Source organism: Orycteropus afer, unplaced genomic scaffold, assembly GCF_000298275.1.
Source record: "Orycteropus afer afer isolate SDZICR_OR568_19922 unplaced genomic scaffold, OryAfe1.0 scaffold00052, whole genome shotgun sequence".
Taxonomy (NCBI): domain Eukaryota; kingdom Metazoa; phylum Chordata; class Mammalia; order Tubulidentata; family Orycteropodidae; genus Orycteropus; species Orycteropus afer.
Window position 1 is genome coordinate 6,224,047 of NW_006921639.1, and position 19,137 is coordinate 6,243,183.

The 19,137-nt window shown below is 43.8% G+C and overlaps 1 protein-coding gene across 1 annotated transcript in view; it reads left to right on the forward strand.

Moving 5' to 3' along the window:
- The window catches only part of MARCHF8 (membrane associated ring-CH-type finger 8), a 217,483-nt gene extending 200,316 nt beyond the window's left edge, over positions 1 to 17,167 (forward strand). The window contains exons 3-7 of the mRNA XM_007938689.1: positions 11,211 to 11,296; positions 11,526 to 12,365; positions 13,786 to 13,966; positions 16,307 to 16,454; positions 16,863 to 17,167. Coding sequence (XP_007936880.1) covers positions 11,211 to 11,296; positions 11,526 to 12,365; positions 13,786 to 13,966; positions 16,307 to 16,454; positions 16,863 to 17,167 — 1,560 coding nt within the window. The remainder of the gene's footprint in view (positions 1 to 11,210; positions 11,297 to 11,525; positions 12,366 to 13,785; positions 13,967 to 16,306; positions 16,455 to 16,862) is intronic.
- The last annotated feature ends 1,970 nt before the right edge of the window (positions 17,168 to 19,137 follow it).

Here is a 19,137-nt window from a genome sequence, read left to right on the forward strand (position 1 = left end):
GCTATGAGTCGGGGCCGACTCGATGGCAAACAACAACATCACTATGGAAGTAGATTGCCCCATCTTCCTTCCGAGGAGTGGCTTGTGGATTTGAACCGCCGCCAGCCTTCTGGTTAGCAGTCAAGTGCCTTAGCCACTATGCTACCAGAGCTCCCGTTACCAGTAGTAACAAACATTAATCTATAAGTGGGCACATAGGTAGACAGACTAAATGAGCAGTTATGTCTGAACAAAAGGAATATACCCATCACCAAATACAAGTTTGGCAGACAATATCTCTACATATGTATTTGCATGTGGTATAAGAATGTCCATATATATAACAGAGCTAATGGGTCAAAGTGATGACAACTTCTTGGCTACAGCCAAACACTCAAAGGGAATGAGTCACTGGATCCATGGGCTTCAGGGCCGTGGTGCATGGGGACATCAAGTTCAATTGATGTAACAGACTACACTAAAACATTGTGCTACATCCTACTCAGGTGAGTAGCAACTGGGGTCTTAAAAGCTTGCAAGTGGCCATCTAAGATGCACCAATTGGTCTTTCCTTGTCTGGAGCAAAGAGGAATGAAGGAAATCAAAAACACATGGAAATAGTTCAAGGGACTAGTAGATCATGCAGACTTTAGACTACTGACCCTGAAACCAGAAGAATTAAATAGTGCCTGGCTCTTACTGTCAACCACTTAGAAAGGGATCAGAATAGGAGATCCTGTATAGAGTGGGAGAAAAATGTGGAACAAAACTCAAAAGCATAAAAAAAAAAGACCAGGCTTACTGGTCTCATAGAGACTGGTGAAACCCTGAGACTGTGGCCCCTAGTCTCTCTTCAGTCCTGGAATTGAACTCACTCCTGGGGCTTCCAGCCAAACAATAGGCATATAAGGTGAACATTTATACCAGGTAGGTACACTCCTTAGAATGATAAACAATGGGAGATCAGAAAGGCAGCATTTGTACAGGGAGATAGCTCAGAAGGGAAAGGACACAGGGAGGAAGTGGGAAGAAAACTGTTGCATTGTGGGGAATTGCAGTCAATGTCATGAAACAAAATGTGTATAAACTGTTGTATGGAAAATGAATTTGCTCTGTAAACTTTTACCTAAATCACAATTAAACAACAACAACAACAACACATTCTTCTGTTGGTAAGTTACTGGGAGATGAACTCAACTTAGTAAAATAAAGCTCATTTTAAAAGCTGTAAGTATTAAAGCAAAGTATAAACAATTTCAGTTTCTGGCATAAGGAATAAAAGGTTTAACTTACTGGGTGAGGGTTAAAGGTATTCAGTGATCACCAACGCTACTAAGAAATAATTCCACAAGTGTATAGAGAGCCAAAACTATTAAAATACCAGTAATTAAGACACAGAGTCCAAAAATTTTAGCAGCTGGCATGTAATCTTGTTCTGTGTTTCTTGGAATTAGCTGCTTGCTTTTGAAGTCATCTGCTTCTGACTGCTAGGGCACTTTCTCTCTGAGTTTCAAATCTCTATTTGGCTGACAAGTTCAGATAGGTACTTTAGCTTTCTTTGTTGTTGTTATTTGCCATCGAGTCGGCCCCGACTCATAGCGACCCCTCCTTGGGTTTCCGAGGCAGTATCACTACGGAAGTAGGAATGCCCAACCTTCCTTCCGAGGAGTGGCTGGTGGGTTTGAACCGCCAGCCTTCTGGTTAGCAGTCAAGTGCCTTAGGCACTATGCTACCAGAGCTCGAATCCAAGGGTTAATTAGGGGGATTAATGCATAGGGTTACTTAGGGAATTTTTTTGTTGGTACCTCTTTCAATAAACAGTCTCCTGGGATAATATTAAGTAAAGGAGGAGAGGCTTGTGTTCCTTGAATGGTGCTTTGATTTTAGAAGAATATTTCATAGAGTATTGCACTGGAGATTGACAGTATTCCAGTAATTCAAGTTGTAGTAAGGCAGCGTCAGTAGAGGAGATGTAGGGAAGGATCATAGGACTTCCAGTAATTATTTCATAAGGAGTAAGTTTATGAGGTCCAAAAGGAGTAATTCTTAAATTTAAAAAGACAAAAGGAACAACTTTAGTTCAAGATAAATGTCAAGATTCAGAAAGTTTATTAGCAAGTTGGATTGCTTTTATTTGTTCTTTCAAGTCCAAAGAACTGACGATAATAAGGACAGTGCAATCTTTCGTACTTGAGGAAGATTCAGTATAATTCTTGAGTAACCTGTCCAATAAAATGAGTTCCCCAATCACTGCAAAGAATTTTTGGTGTCCCCAGCTAGGTTTGAGGATCCTCTTTGCTACAAAAGAGGCTCCTTTTGGCAGTGGGAGCAGCCTTTCAATCTAAACGGTATCTTTTAACTAAGGCTGAAATTTCAGGCTTGAGGCCAGTTATAAATACTGCAGTAAAGGCCCCCAACATTCCATCATCTAAAGGATCTAACCCAGAATATTCTAAAAATGTCTGGAGTAATTAGTCTTGATAATCATATATACTTTTATCCTTATTTTATATGCAAGAATTGATTTTTGTCCAATCAGTTACTGAGGAAAGGCCTTAAAGATTGCTGAGTTAGATTTGATTCAGTGGCAGTAAGGTTATTTTTGTTGTTGTATGATCTTGAGCTTATGGAGTTCTGGTGGTGCATTGGTTAAGGCTGCTAACCAGGAGTAGTTCAAGCCCACCAGCCACACTACAGGAGGAAAATGAAGCAATCTGTTTCTGTAAAGATTTACAGCCTTGGAACCCCTACGGGGAAGTTCTGCTCTGTCCTAAAGAGGGTCACTGTGACACATTGGCAGTAGGTTTTGGCTTTGGATCTTGAGCTTCTGTGAGTAGGATTTCAGCTCTTTTGCCTGTATCTAAGGCTAAATTAGGAGCTCTGGTAGTGTAGTGCCTAATGTATTTGACTGCTAACCAGAAGGTTTGAAGTTCAAACCCACCAACTCCTTGGAAGGAAGAGTAGGCAATCTACTTCCGTTAGAGGTACTGCCTCGGAAACCCAAGGAGAGGAGGCGCTGTGAGTTGGAATTGACTTAACAGTGAGTTTGGTTTGGTTTTAAGGCTAAATTATCTTTTATCATTTTAACCATAATTTGACTTTTGCAGGGCCAGCAAAGGACTAATAGATACAAATCAAGCACCCCAGCTGATAAGCTTCAATTAGGAGTATAAATTCTTTAACAAATTTTGTAAAGATCCTCGTGTAATTTTGGAAAATCTTTAACAATGCTTTGTAATTCTATGCGAGTCCAGGGAGTAAAAGAAATAATAGGGTTCTTCAGCTTTTCTCTGAAGCCACTCCAGATTCTTCACGGCGAATCTTAAAAGGCATTTCAGGAATGGGTTTTGAACACTCTGGTTTTGGATTCTCTGGCTTTGAATCTTTAGCAGACTTTCCAGGGAGAACGAAGTTCGGTGTTTCAAGAGGATAAGGTGGAGAGGAGGATACAGAGAAGCCACCGGAGGAACAGCAGGGAACTGCAGTGCAGTGGTGGATGTACTTCCTTATTTTGTTCAGTTACTTCAGAAACTGTATTCTGCAATTCTTTATTCTGTTTAGTCAATTTAAAAACAATATCTTGCAAAGATACTGTTTTTCTGTCTTTGAGAGGCCTCGAAGTACCAATTTAAAACGGCTTCTCTTTGCAATTTGTGGACATAGTGTTTCCCTTCTCATTAGTGGCTGCCTGGTAGTCTGTTATAGAGATGTACCAGTATTGACTCAGTTGGTCCCCAGCTGATGGGTGTAGGGAGATGCCAACCCTTTGTTGTCACAGTCAGTGCTGAACAAATGTCTTTGTGCACACCTGTGAGGATGGATTCCTAAAAGGAAAATTGCTGGCACAAAGCATGTACATTTGTAATTTGGAGAGAAGTGGCCAAATTGTCATCTTAGGGAGGTTTACCAGTTTGCTTTCCCACTAGCAATGTGTAAGCATGCTTGTTACCCTATACTTTTGCCAACACAAGTTATTTGATTTTTAGAAAAAAGTTTGCTGATAATATTACAGTTTTAATTTGTATTTCTCATTTGAGAAAGGTGAAACATTTTTCATGTTTTAAGAAACATTTGGACTTACCCATTTTTCTAGTGGGTCATTGATTTTATATATTCTAATTTGACATCATTTGTAAACATGAGCCCTTTTTACCTTTTTTTGCCTTTAACCAGTTCCTCCTCAAATTTCTCCTGTCTTAAAAACAAATAGAGTCAGACCATTTCTTGTGATCCCATCCTGTTGACATAAATCAAATGGACAAATTCACTTTTTCTAGGGGTGTGTGGCCCCCAAGTATTTAAAAGTAGCTTTTCTGATAAATGAAAAGGGGTAGAAGGGAAAGTAACCCAGGTGAAGGAACTAGGGAAGGCAAGGCTGGTGTATGCAGCAACACCAGGAACAGAGAAATCCACTTGATAATGTGGCAGCCATTCCAATGGCAGGGTCTCAGAAGGAAACAGAGAAGGGGGGCGGGGATGCCACTTTCTGCCAAGGAGATATATACAGGACATTTTCTTTCCCCCTGTATTTCTTTGGGAACTTTGCTAATCATTTAAATGGCGAGTCTGATGGTAAAGACGGCTTTTAAGCCAACTTTAGCAGCAAAGCAAATTGTCTGAGATAATTTCCTCCCTAAGAAATAAAATCAACAGGGATTGAGGCATGGATACTATCCAAAAGTTTATTTTGATACAATTGATTACATCTTTAAAGGGGAATTTTAAGAACATTTTTTGTAGTAAGATTGATTTGCATTTCTTCTCATGATCCAACTTAAAAGTCTCTTGTTTGAGAATCAACAGGGAACTTCAGGAACAGGAAGGGCTTAAGATTTTCTAGTTATATTTGATTTTTTAATTAACTGCATCTCTTTATGAACATTTACTACCTTTATCAGTAACCGTATGGTCTGATCTTGTGGAAAGGAATGTCCTCTATGCAGCTTCCCACTGTCACTTGACTGCCAGCTGCTTTCAGGAAGAACCAGAGAATGGGCTGGTCTCAACTGGGTCCGTCAGGGATGTAATTGTCCAGTGAAGTCAGGTGCTGCCAAGCCCTTTAAGAAAGCACGTTAGTCCTGTGGCCTACCTGCAGTGTCAGGGCTTTGGGCTATGGAGCAGTGTTTGAAACTATCAGCTTCATTCTTTTCTTGCTGCTGTTTTTAATCCAAGACTTTCTCTTAAATCCTCAGTGGTGAATTGATGGATTTAAGAAGTAGACAACAAAGATAAGTCAATTGTTGAGGTTTGTTCTCAAATGCTTTAAACAGGAGCCCTATCTCACTATTAGATGTAAAATAATAGTTGTTGTTGTTGTTGTTGTTGTTATGTGCCGTCAAGTCAGCCCTGACTCATAATAGTAGGTGGATTTTAAAAATTTACTTGAAATCTTGAAGACTTCTAATAAGAAGCAGGATTTTTTTTCAGTCATTGGAAAAACAGCAGCAACAAAAGTGTGTGTTGCAGCTTGGACACTTTTCATGATGTTGATTCATGAGGGCAAGAACATAGGCAGGATGTTGAACTGTTACTGTTTTCTTAATAAAATGAAGCCAGGGAATCTCCCCAGCCCTGTCACAATTCCCGTTCTCTTGGGACTGTTGCCACTATCATGCAGGCCTTAACAAAGGTGCAATTATGAACACAGGCCTGTCTGCAAGTCCTCTGTGATTTAGCTGGTCAGGGAATCGAGTGGGAAATAAACCCAGGTTGTGTTGTGTACACAGTCTGGCTGGGGAATGCTGCTTCCTTGATGCAGGCTTTGCTCTGCCATGGGGCCTCTTCCCTCCTGCCTTCAGGCCTTGCCTCCTATAATGGGTGTGTATTTGTAATTGTTACCTTCCACCTCCCCAGAGCACTCCTTTTGACGTGGATTACTTAAGGGTCAGAACAGGAGTGACAGGCCACTTTGTTTTGATGTCAGCTTCCCATCTGAGACTTGCCTTTTCTCAGGACGCTAGTCCTGGGAGGGTCTCATTTTCCAGACAAGACCCATGTTCTTCCACGGTGGTTGCCTTTCCCTTAAGAATATAGGAGAGTGCATGTGATTTCACGAGGGGCATGTCCTTACTAGATTTGAGAGGGAGGAGATAATTCAGCAAGTCCCTTTGACTTCTGGGTAAGCAGTCCACATTTCCATCCCTTGCATGGGAGGTGGCTTTCTTTTCTTACCTCAGTGTGAGATTTCTTGACCAGTGACATAGAAGAAGAAGAAGAAGAAGAAGAGATGACCTCATGACTATAGGTGGACATTTCTGCCTTCCTTCCTTCCAGGGTTAGTTGGGGAGGGGAGTGACAACTCCTCCTTCTCTAGAGTACACACAGTTACCAGTCTATGGCCTCCAGGATATATCTTGCACCTTGCCTATAGATTCTGAACAGAGAATGGAAGGGAAGGGCCCTGTGTTTAAGTGATAACCCTTGATGTTGTATCTGAGATTGAGCCCTTTAAGTTCTGTCATGTTAATAATTTGACTCTCAGCAAATAATTTTCCAATTTCCAAGACACTAAGAGAAGAGTGGAAGCTCTGGTGGCATAGTGCCTAAGGCATCTGACTGCTAACCAGAAGGCTGGAGGTTCAAACCCACCAGCTCCTCCTCGGAAAGAAGATTGGGCAGTCTAATTCCATAATGATTGCCTCAGAAACCCAAAGAGGGGTCACTATGAGTCAGATCTAACTCCATGGCAGTGAGTTTGGTTTAGTTTTTGGAAAGAGAATAGTGAGGTGTCAAATAAGCAAATCTGGGCTGAGTAAGGAGAGACTTTTTCAAAAGGATTATTGCAAGGTATGGGAAATGGTACCATTGCCATAGAGCAAAGGGAACTATTCAACAGAGAGACCACTCTGACTGTAATATCTGCAGACGTCTCAAGGATTAGACAAAAAGGGAGTTTTCTTTTACAGAGGAAAAAAGAATAGAGTGTGGAGAAGTGGGGTGAAAGGATAGACTGATCAACTAGTAGATTAGAGGATATTTTACAATGAGGCCAGCATAAAAAGGGGGCCAAGCAGTTCAGCTAATCATTTGTGAGACAAATGGGAATTTGGAGCATCTGTATCTAGACTTGCCATGGCATCTGTGAGTCTTATCTAGGACATATGGGGAAGGATGGTTCTTTGCAATATGGCATTTTCAATACAAAGAGTAAGAGGATTTCTTAACCTTGACTCTTTTCCAGGATCATAGGGTTCAGGTGAAACGCAACTTTGGCAGAGGGGAAGTGCTTGAACAGTCTCTCAGAAAGATCAGCACAAGGCCGGTCCCCATGAGGCGGAGGTTAAAGATGTCCCAAATGTCCGAACTACCGTGCCACTCCCATCATTTCAGACATTAACTCCTCCTCCTCCCAGTACTTTCCCCCATCTTAGGGTTCTGTATTTCGCTGTAAATGCCTCACAGAACTCACAGACACCCAAGGGATCATCTCACATAGTGGTGGAGGCTGGCAGGCTGGTGAGTCCCAGGTCTGTGAGTGGGTCTGAAGGATCCTCCCAATTCTCAGGGTTTGATGAACCTCGATCAGCAGATCAGATAACGGCTGCTGTCCCAAATCCAGGGGTGAGATGAGGATGAGCCAAAACACAGAACCGGAGCAAGAGGAGGGTGAACCTTCCCAGGAGATTCGTAGGTATATCCTCAAGGAATCTAAGGGTGGTGATTTGAATTATACCCGCCAGCAAGGCAGGACTCAAGATACATTCCACCTGTGTTGCTCTGACAGAAATAACCCAAGTGGATGGCTTTAACAATCAACAGCTCAAGGCAAATCCCATCACAGAATCGATTGCCAGTCATCATAGGGAACAGTTACTACCAGCTGCCCAGCCAGGTTGACACCCGACCTTAACTACCACACCACCCCAAACAGGCATGGATAATAGGATTTGTAATACATCACAGAATGGAGGACAGTGGCTAGAAGGGCCACATCAACCATTTCACTGCAGAAAGTGAGTTTCTTTCCTACAGCCAGGGTACTGTACTTGTGGCAGGGAATCTCTGGGGTCTAATACACAGGGATCATGGTACACAAGGGTGAGCTCCATGGACCCTTCCTTCATTGCCATAGACTTTCCAAGAACCAGATCCACAGTCCTGTGGGCCCTGGGAAATCTGTGATCCCTCAGATCAGGTTTCAGAGTTCCTTTGAATTAACAGGAAATGGCAACAACGAACACTGGTCCAGTGAGTTCAACATGGCAGGAATTCTTCCAGAGAGGGAGAAATGCTCTTCTCCTTTCTGCTTGTTTAAATTTCTGTCTGAGAGCTATTTCATAATTATATTTGCGTCTTCATCCTCATTTGTAAAATAATTTAAATTCTAGTGAATCACATTGTTATGTGCTATTGAGTTGATTCTGACTCATGGTGACCCCATATGACAGAAGAGAGCTTCCGCATAAGGCTTTGTTGGCTGTAATCTTTATGGGAGCAGATTGCCAGGTCTTTCTCCCCTGGTGCCACTGGGTGAGTTCACATGGGTGTGTGTAATTTAGTAGTAATTTTTGGTGTAACCCACTATCAACTGTAACAAATTGGAACTGTTTTCTTAGAAGTAATGCCCAGAGAGTCAACTGAGTGACAAGAGTTTTGTTCCCCCTGTAGTTTAGGTGTGTTTGCTTTGTGTGGCACAGGAGAAAAGACCCCAGGGGAGCAAATGATTCTGGTTCCTACCTTGGCTGGACACACTCAAAAAGGGCCACTCTCCAGTCCTTGAGATCAGTAGCATTACATGCAGCCCTGGCTGTTTGGGTATTTTTATCCAACCCAAGGATTAGAAGAGGGGCTTCTTAAGGAATGAGCCCTTTGAAGGAATCTTCAGAAAAGGCTACGAAATGGGGCAAGATGGTCACCTTCAGAAGTGAAAGAACAGAACAGAAGTTCAAGAAAGCTTTCAGTCTTAGAATGTTATTAGGACTAATTGTCAGAGAACAGGAGATGGTAGGAGTTTGGGGACTTTATGTGACAGGTTGGAGGTTCAAGTCTACCCAGAGGTGCCTTGAAGGAAAGCCCCAGTGATATACTTCAGAGAATTCAGCTATTGATGACTCTGTGGAGCGTAGTTCTGATACTCATTGGGTTGCCATGAATTGGAGTGGAGTTGGCAGCAGCTGTTTTATTGTTGTTCCTGCTTTTAAATTGTGTTTACCTTCAATCAGCTTCCTGATACCAAAGGGCCTATAGGCTTATTTTGGGAGGTCAAAAAAGCGGGGTTTGTACTAGATTTGGAGTCAGAAGAACTAGTGATGGCATCCAGGAATGGGGGCTGCTGGGAGACAGAACAGGAGGATGGCTCTTTCAACCCTAGATTCGTAAGAACTTTTATCAGTAACATCTTTAAAGAAAACATACCCAATGTTCATATGCACATTCAGTTATAAAATGAATGTGGATGCTTTGGTGACTTAAAAGATAGGGTAATTGAGAGGTGCTACTTGATTTTAGCATACAGCTTGATGGGAAGTAAATCCTTGGATCAAGCTTCTTTAGGTAGAGTTGGGTTTGAAATGATACTCTCTCTGCTAAGAATCAGCAACAATGCATCCAGTGAACACCCCAGCTGACTAGCCATTCCTGGCTCTCTCCAGGCACTTGCTTTTGTTGTGGGGTAAGCAGGCCCTTCTGGTCAGTGGGGTGGATTTTTTGGTTGGCTGAGTGGTTTCAACCATTCTGTAGCTGGGAGAATGAGGATGCATGAGCCGTAGTGGTGAGACTCAGCAAGAATGGGTAGGGTAGGCCTTAGCCAGGGGAATTGAGGACCAGGATGGGACTCCATCTGCATCCAGGAGGTGACCCAGGCCCATTTGAGCCAGTGTGGGGAAGGTGGGAAGGCTCTCTGGGCTCCCTCTTGGTAATAGCCATATTAAAAAAGTTCTCTGAGTCTTATCAAGAGAGAGCTCACAGAGCCTTTCCACCTTCCCCAGGCTAACTCTTCTAAGGAGGAAGGAGGCATTTTATGTGCATACTCAGGCCAAGGAAACAAAAGAATCAGTCTTGATGAAGCCTCACAGAGGCTGCAGTGGGAAGCTGGGGCGCCCTCTAGTGGTGGTTTTGCATCGAAGCTCTGCTAATTGCAGACGTCAGCTTCCCTCTGTGTCCCTGGTTATTGTCACTCACTGCGCTTCCCACTGCAGTAGCTTCCTCACTCTCCTCGACTTTTCTCTAATTTAGCTTGTTCATAACCCTTCATAGGCCCTACCCTATCTCAGGATCTCTTGCTATATTTTCTTTGAAACTTAAGTGCTCTTGCAAGCTGCTTGATTCTTTAAGTTTTCTGGATTGTTATTTGCATTCAGAATCTCTAGACTAGACATCTTGAGAGTGTCTGTGGCTCTGTGATCCTATGTCAAGTAGCCAGCCCCCTGTGCAGAGAGCTCTGACAGGGATAAGCAAAGCCCTGTGGAGCAGAGCATGGCCTTTGCAAGGCTGTGAGGTGAGAGAGAAGCTCTCTGGCTCTGCTAGCCTGATCAGGGTTGCCTGGGAAACTAGGTATGAGTGAACTGGGGTAGCTACAATACCTTATGGAAAAAAAAAAAACTCACTGCCGTCGAGTCAGATCCAACTCATAGCGACCCCTCCTTGGGTTTACAAGGTGGTATAACTACAGAAGTAGATTGCTCAACCTTCCTTCTGAGGAGTGGCTGGTGGGTTTGAACTGGCAGCCTTCTGGTCAGCAGTCTGACCACCAACTGGGGTAGCTACAATACCTTATGGAAAAAAAAAAAACTCACTGCCGTCGAGTCAGATCCAACTCATAGCGACCCCTCCTTGGGTTTACAAGGTGGTATAACTACAGAAGTAGATTGCTCAACCTTCCTTCTGAGGAGTGGCTGGTGGGTTTGAACTGGCAGCCTTCTGGTCAGCAGTCTGACCACCAGCGTTCCTTACAATACCTTATATAAAGCAGGTTTTATATATGTGTGTGTGTATGTACACACACACAATACCTTATAGTACCTACTTTTTTACTGTCTACAAATTAATTAAATTTAGATGCTGTAGGAAATGAACCTAGTTACTGGGGTTCCACCATTGCAAAGATTCCTTGGCCCAGTTTCTTCAACCCACATATGAGAAGGAGAGAGTGGTGTTTGATTTGTTTTGCCTAAACTTGTAGGGACCTATACTCAGCAGATGCATGTTACTTGTGAAGTGTTAAGAAGTAACAGTTAAGAACAATAACAGTTCTGGGTGCCTTCCAAACACTAACTGGAACTGTGTCATTGCAGGCTGGGAGTCCCCCATTGGTGGCATCAGCTCCAGTGTCCGCCTTCTCCCGTACCTCTGCCACCCCATCAAGTCAAGACATCTGCAGGTAACCTCCACTTCAGAGGCTGTCGTCACGGTGCATCCAGAAATAAGCACTGGCATCTGGCGGCTCTCTGATTTTCTATTTGCTTGATCAACATGTCTTTAAACTGTTAGCCCCAATTATATGTGCTGTTTGCTAAGTTACCACACTAGTCTCATTTCTTCACTTTGATGTCTGTTCTCTTTAAAATTGTTCTCACTTCCTGTGCTTTATCCCACTGTTCTGCATGCAGTTCCAGTGCAGTGCTTTCTGAGTGTTGTCACCACAGTCCCATGCAATCTGCTGTTGTCTTGAAAGCTCCTTCATACCAGAGTTCTCTGACACCAGGGCTCACTGTGACAGTTATTCATAAGGACACATCACAGGCGTCAAAGAGAAACTCTTATGGTTCAGAATGGGTCCAGGCCTTGAAGCTTGCTAAGAATACCAAAGCCAGAAGAACACTCAAGTTCTCAAAATCCTTAAATGATATGGGTGAAAAGGCCCAGGACACCGTGGGAAGTTTTGGCTATGTGGAAAGAACTTGTTCTGAAGGAAGGTTGGTACTCTCTCAAGAGCCCTGTCTCAGAATTAACAGGTTCCATCATAAAGAAAAAAGAATACTGAATCGAAAACCTCTTGGCAATTCCAAATACTCTTGTGTTTCATCCCTTTCTGCCAATCATTCAACTGTGTCGGAGTTGGAAGCCGGCAAGGGGAACATCCACATCCCACTTTTGGAAGAGAAAGCAGATGGTGAGACCCTGTCCAGGAGCAGGCGACTGCTGCGGTACCTCTTTCCACTCGGCCCAAGTGCCAGCAGCCTGCATAGACTCCACGAGCTGGAGGGCTGCGCTGCCCACCTGCACATGGCCAAGTCCTCCGTTGGGCTGGGTGGGAGCACGGGCTTCTGCTCTGATGACATGGGAGATGACGACGTCTTTGAGGACAGTGCTTCCACAGAGCTGAAGAGCAGGGTCCTACGGGCACCCCTCTGCTCAGTTGAAAAGGACAGCGACCTGGACTGCCCTTCTCCCCTCTCAGAAAAGCGTCCTCCCATATCTCCTGTGTCCATATCAGGGGACACCTGCAGGTTGGTGTGCCAAGACACCATTCTGGCCATCTCTGCTTCCAGCACCTCTGTAGTCTCTCTCAGCTTGCTTTAATATGTGAAGTTCCAGGAAAGTGAAGCAATAGGCAATTGTGGGTTAATAGTTTTCTCCAGGAGAGTGGAGTTTTGAGATAATTTGAAAAGCTAGTATTTAGGACATGAGGTCTAAGATAGTTTCACTGATGATTTAAAAAAGAAGAAGAAGCTACACATATTAAAGACCAAGCTGACTCTCTTCCACTAAAATTGAGTGGGCTTTGCATACGAAAATTGTAAGAGAGAAACTAGTATCCCTAGCTTTCCAGCTTGATTGTCCAGACTTTAAGCACTTTCTTGCCCCCCCCCCCAGCCTCATTTTACACTTTGTTCCTCCTATAATGGGGCAGGCATGTGAAGCAGGCATTCTCCAGAAGCTCCTGCCTGCCTTTTGGCATGAATGCAGTCACCTCAACCCAGATCTTAGCTCTTTTGTCCATGATTTTCTACCCTTGTGCAACATCCTTTTCTGGCCTTCAAAATCTTTCAGAATCCACTTTTTGTCATCACTCTTATGCCTTTCCCATTCTCACCTTTCCTCAGTCATCCTCTCCTCAGTGCCAGCTGTCACCATTTCTCATGATTGGTTCAGAAACCCTGAAGAAAGAAAGAAGCCATCTGAGAGCCTGGCCAGGCTAGGTTGAGCTCCTTTCAGAACTTGGGGTCCTTACCTGTTTTTCAGCAGCCAGAAAATACCCTTTTGTTTCTCAAAAGCCTATTAAATTCTTTGAGGTTAGTTGCTATATCCTCCTGCATCTGCCCTTGGAAATAATGGTTTTAAATTAATTTCCACTTAACTGCTATGGAAAAAGATGACATTGCAGCACCTTGTAATGTGAGTTTAGGTCCAGGAGAGATGCTGTGGTTTCCCTGTCTCCTCCCAGGAAAGGACAGATGTGTAGTTGTGCTGTGTGTGAAGATGAGGTCAGTGATTACAGTTAAAAATTAAGTTTCATCATCTTTTTAAGTCACTCTGGTATTATTGAAAGGTTGGGTGCTAGTTTTATTTTATTTTTAAATTTTTCTCTATTTTTTTTTAACATGATAGTTTTGGAAAATGCTTCCATGTTGCCTTAAATTCATTTTTCTGCAGTTAACTCTTACCAAAAATGACTACTTTGTCATTTCTTATATCATTTTTTTCCTCTCTGTTGCCAAATGCCCTCCAGACTTTCCATGTTGGTGCAGTAAGCTAGAAATGTTTAGTTAGTAGCATTTGTCCTCATTTGTATTTGCTTTTGTGCTTGTAGTCACTTGTGGTATGTGTTTCTGAAAATTTCTTTTGGGGAGATTGACTTTGCACTGAATCGTCATCTTCCCCCTGGTAGTACTGTTCTCCTCATAACAAGTTTTCTCCCCGACATAGGATCTGCCACTGTGAGGGTGACGACGAGAGCCCCCTGATCACTCCTTGCCACTGCACCGGGAGCCTGCACTTCGTGCATCAGGCCTGCTTGCAGCAGTGGATCAAGAGCTCTGACACGCGGTGCTGCGAGCTCTGCAAGTACGAGTTCATCATGGAGACCAAGCTGAAGCCTTTGCGAAAAGTATGTGGGAAGACATTCCTTGGTGGGGCTTTCACCCTTCCTGACATGAATGGCCCCAGAAGAGTTAGCATCGGGGACCTGGTGAAGCCCTAATATTCATTTCTTTAAGAAGTAGGGGCTGGTGTGTACAATCAACATTGTCGAGGTTGTTGCTCTGTGCTGTGCTGAGTTCCAAGTCCCCCCTAGGAAGAAGCTCTTTTCCAACCATTCAGTTGTGGTGTTTTCTTTTTCCTTCACACTGAAACTGCTAGTATGTCTGCCAGTCCTTTGGGCCTTGACCCCAGACTGTTTTGTGACATCTTTAATTTAACATTTTATTTTTTTTATATTAATTGTTCATTGTATGCTGCCTCTTGGGAGCTCTGGTGTTGTAGTGCCTAAGGCATTTGACTGCTAACCAGAAGGCTGGCAGTTCAAACCCACCAGCCACTCCTCAGAAGGAAGATCGGGCAATCTACTTCCATAAAGATAACTGCCTCAGAAACCCAAGGAGGGGTCACTATGAGTCTAATTGACTGGACTGCAGTGAGTTTTTTTAGTATGCTCCCTCTCAATACTAGAGATTGCCAGCACTTAGTACAGTGAAGCATATGGGAAATATGCTTATTTTATTTGTATGTACCCATGATGAGTGTTTATTTGATGAGAGGGTGGGATGGGGAACAGAAAGAAACCACAAGCATGGCATGAAACCCCGCTCTCTTCAGACCCTATATACATAGCTGTCATGTGAGAGCAGCTTTGTCAGTGACACTCACTTGCTGTCTAAATATTGTCTTCTCAGTAACTTTCTCTCTGTGTACCTAGCATGTAAGGTTCTATTTGGAAGAATAGAAAACATGTTCCTATATCAAAAGCTTAATGTGTAAATTGCAAAGTGAATCACAGAATCAGGTTAACAGTACAGGATGATGGCAGTGCCAGGTGTTGTGGTGGTGGAGCACATGAGGCATTCAGAGAAGGAAGTGATCCTGGTGCACCAGAGTGCCAGGGAAGTGGGGTAGCGTCATAGGATGGTAAGGTTTTGAAGCAGTTCTTGAAGGATCAGTAGGATTTAGAGCCAAAGTAGAAGGAGTTTAGAGGGCACATTGTCTATGGAGAAAAAATACACCAAAAAGATGGGAGAATGAAAGGAGTAAACTGAGTATTTCTTAGGAAAATAGCAGGAATTCCGGGAATAGGGAAGACTGAAGCATGAACTGTACATTTGAAGTAGAAAGGTAAATGAAGCTATTGTAAAATCATAGCAGAAAGCATTCTGACTGCTAGAGAAGGTAGGCACTAACTGCTTTAAAATTGTTTTGCCTGATAAAGCCTTACAGTTTATCAGGTGCTTACTCTATGCTGTGGTGGCACAGTGAGTAGGGCATTTGGCTACTAACCAGAAGGTGGGTGGGTCAAACCTGCTCCATGGAAGGAAGATGAACCAATCAACTTCCTTAAAGATTTATAGCCTTGGAAGCCCCGAGAGTTGGAATCAACTGGATGGCAATGGGTTTGTTTGTTTGTTTGTTTGTTTACTCTGTGTTAATCTTTCAAGTGAGTCCTGTGGCTCTTTGACCAACAGAGATAATCCATGAGGCTCTATTTTCAATTCACCCTGCAGTGAACCATCTGGAAAGAGGTTGTGACTAGGATTGGCAAAGGAAATGCAGAGTGTTTACACTTTGTTCTTTTTCTCTACCTTTATGTGTTTCTTCTGATTCGGAAACCAGTAAATGAAAAAGAAAATCTGGCTATGTGGAGTAAATTATTGGGCTCCTAGAGGAGATGAGACTGGCAGAGGCGGCTTGTACCAGAAACTCTTAGCATCGATTCCAAGCTGTTGCTGCCAAAGTAGCAGAGGACCAAAGAGTGAGCTCACTTTCACAATGTAGTGTGACCCATCTGCTAGTGTGCTGTGACTTCATCATTCTCCTCTCACCCTTACCCATGCCAAGAAGGGTGTCAGAGTGACTTACAGTGTGGCAACTGGGTCTGGGGCCAACCTTTTATTTTCATCAGGACTGACTCCATAGAATCCTTTATCAGGCCTCTTAATTTCTGCTTGCAAGGAAAAGCAGACAGAGAGATTGCTGGTGATAGTTCATGGCTCATCTCAATCCCAGCTTCTTTTCATTCCATAGAAAATTGGCTGCCAACAGAATATCAGTGCCTGGTACCTGATTGAAGCCAAATAGCTTCAAGAGAATGATTTTGAGTGTTTGGGGAATTCATCTAGTTTGGAAGAGGGGGTGGAGGGAAAGAAGGCCGTCTTACCCATGTACAGTGCTCTGACCTGTCTTAGCCTCATATCTGCAGGGAGCCTGAGCCTCATGCTGTGCTCTGTTGTCTTCCCAGTGGGAGAAGCTGCAGATGACTGCCAGTGAACGCAGGAAGATCATGTGCTCGGTCACTTTTCATGTCGTTGCCATCACCTGTGTGGTCTGGTCCTTGTATGTGCTCATTGACCGTACTGCCGAGGAAATCAAGCAGGGGCAGGCAACAGGTATGTGTCTGGATGAACATCAACTTAGCCCAGAGTCTGGGGTCACATCCTGGGATCATGAAGTTGGAGCTTTATTCAGGATGGCTTCGCAGGTCATACCTTAAATGTCTGGGTTTCTGAAGGGGACATCATTAGGAGGCACCAAGTGTCCTTTCTGGATATTCCTTTGGCTGTGGTGGTAGTTTTTGAAACATAGTCAGAAGAGACCAACAGCTAGAATATGAGAGTCTCTAAGAACCACCGAGTGGAAGAGGGGAAACAGACATTGTCTCCTACGCCTCCTGTGATGAAGCAAAATTTGACAAGTTAGGAATCCACAGCTTATGGGTAGTTTAGAAAGGTGTATTTGATCGATGTCAGATATTAAACAAGATCTGCTGATAGGCTGACCATATTTTTCTTTCCCAGGAATCCTTGAGTGGCCATTTTGGACTAAATTGGTGGTTGTGGCTATTGGCTTCACTGGAGGACTTCTTTTTATGTATGTTCAGTGCAAAGTATATGTACAATTATGGAAGAGACTTAAGGCTTATAATAGAGTAATCTATGTTCAGAACTGTCCAGAAACTAGCAAAAAGAATATTTTTGAAAAATCTGCACTAACAGAGTCCAACTTTGAAAATAAAGATGGACCTGGACCCTGTCATTCCGAAACAAACTCTTCTTGTTGCACAGACCCTGAGGACACTGGAGCAGCCATCATTCAAGTCTGACTTTATGGAGGGTTTGCCTTTCATAGACATCATGAAGAGCTAAAGGAAATTGTTTACTGCCAATTCTGTACCTTTTCTTAAGTCCTTTTATAATAGTATAGACTGGGCAGGTGAATATTTTAAATGGCTTCTCTTTTTCCAAATCCTCTTTAATGAACTTTCTGGAAAGCCCTCCCATTGGCTGCCTCTCTGCCAATATGTCTGTGGGTGGAGAATGTAGAATACCCCGTGACACCTGAGATGGGGCTGGCTGAGTTCTGGTTATGTTCATAAGCAGAGGTCATGTTCTTGGGCTGAGGCAAGAACAGGAGAAAGCTGGTGCCTGGGCCCTGGGGATCAGCCTCTTCTGGAGACCAGCCATCCCTGCCTAAGGCTTTAGGAATGTCTACCCAGAAAGAATTTCCATACTCACTAAAGAGAGCCCAGAAGGTGACATGGAGACAGCCTCCCAAACACAGACCGTGGCCTCTGTGCCTCTGCTGATGCTGCTTCTGCTGTTTCTCACAAGCAGAGGACCAGGTGCTGTCTACATTGGGGGGAAGAGGGGGTGCAAGTGAGTCACTGAGCAAACAGCACTTTAAAAAAGAAAGCCTTTATTTTGTAATATGTGTCCAGTGTCCATCAAATGAAACTAAAAAAAATGTCTAAGTTAGAAATTTTCCCTTACTATCTCTTTTGCATTATAGTCGGAAAAACCCTTTTTGCCTTATAAATTGTAATATATATAACATCCCCTCTGTGCCCGTGAAACAGATGTGTCATTATAAACAATAGACGAGCCTGAGAGATTTTCTGACCAGGCTTCGTGGGAATGAGTGGATGTCACATGGCAACTTGAGCAAAATTCCTGTGGTTTCAAACCTATTTTACAGAGTCCTTATAGGCCTGCTTTGTTTATGTTTGTTTCTTTTTGGCACTGAAAAAAGGGTTTTTTGAGATCTAAATGGGAAGGAAGGGAATTAAAACAAAACTGAATGTTTTAAAAATACTTCTTTAGACAGAGATCTTGCCAGTGTGTGCCAGATTTACACTGAAGTGTGTGGGTGCACATCCTGATCTGGGGGGGTGTGCATCACAGGTGCTTCTGTGCACTTGCCCACCTTGGCCAGCTTCTGTAGGTGTGCCTGGCAGGCAGGTATTGTGAAGTCACTGCCCAGGAAAGAGAAGTAGATGAACTGGCTCTTGAGGAGGACAAGAAGTAAGACAGCCAGCTGCCCTGGTCCCTGGCCATTCCCCAGTCACCTACTCCCCCCAGCCTAATTCCTTTCATTGCCTTAACCAAACTAAGTAGAGGGGATCCTGTCGGGGCCCCAGCTGGCTAATGGGCCTTTCTGTCATCAGGGATTACACACACAAATCACTACCATCAAATAGCCTTTGTCCCTTAAAAAAGTCTGCTTAAAATTCTGTTTTTAAAAACTCAGTTTTATAGTTTAGGCAAGTAAGAGGCAGCACCAGGAAACAAGGATAGCAGGACTTGTGGCTTCTGAATCTGAGCAGGCCCAGAGGCTGCTCTTCAGGCAGGCAGTCCTCACTGCCCCCCGCCCCACACTGTGGAAGAGGTGCCAGGGGTCCCACCTGCAGTCTTGCCAAGCCCCAGGCACCCATCTCTGTCTTCTCCACAGGAAAAGATGGCTCATTGGCATTTTAGATTGGAAGCCTTACGAGTCCTTTTGAAAGGCCAGAGGAGGTCAGTTGGTCTGATGGCAGGCTGGCAATACTGTCCCCTCCCACCCTGTGTCTGCCTCAGTGGGACCCTGGCTCTGCACTGTCTGTGGAGCTGCTCTGCCTGTCCTCCTTGTGGCCTTACAGATGCTGTCCAGCCACAGGCTGACCCCTGAAAATAGGTCAGCCTGTCCTCTGTCTCCCAGGTTACATCCAGCCCATGCCGTGTTCACTGTGCCTCAAAGTAGAATTACCTGTGCCCCTTCTCAGCCCAGAGATGCCAGGCAGTTACAAGCCCTTCACTC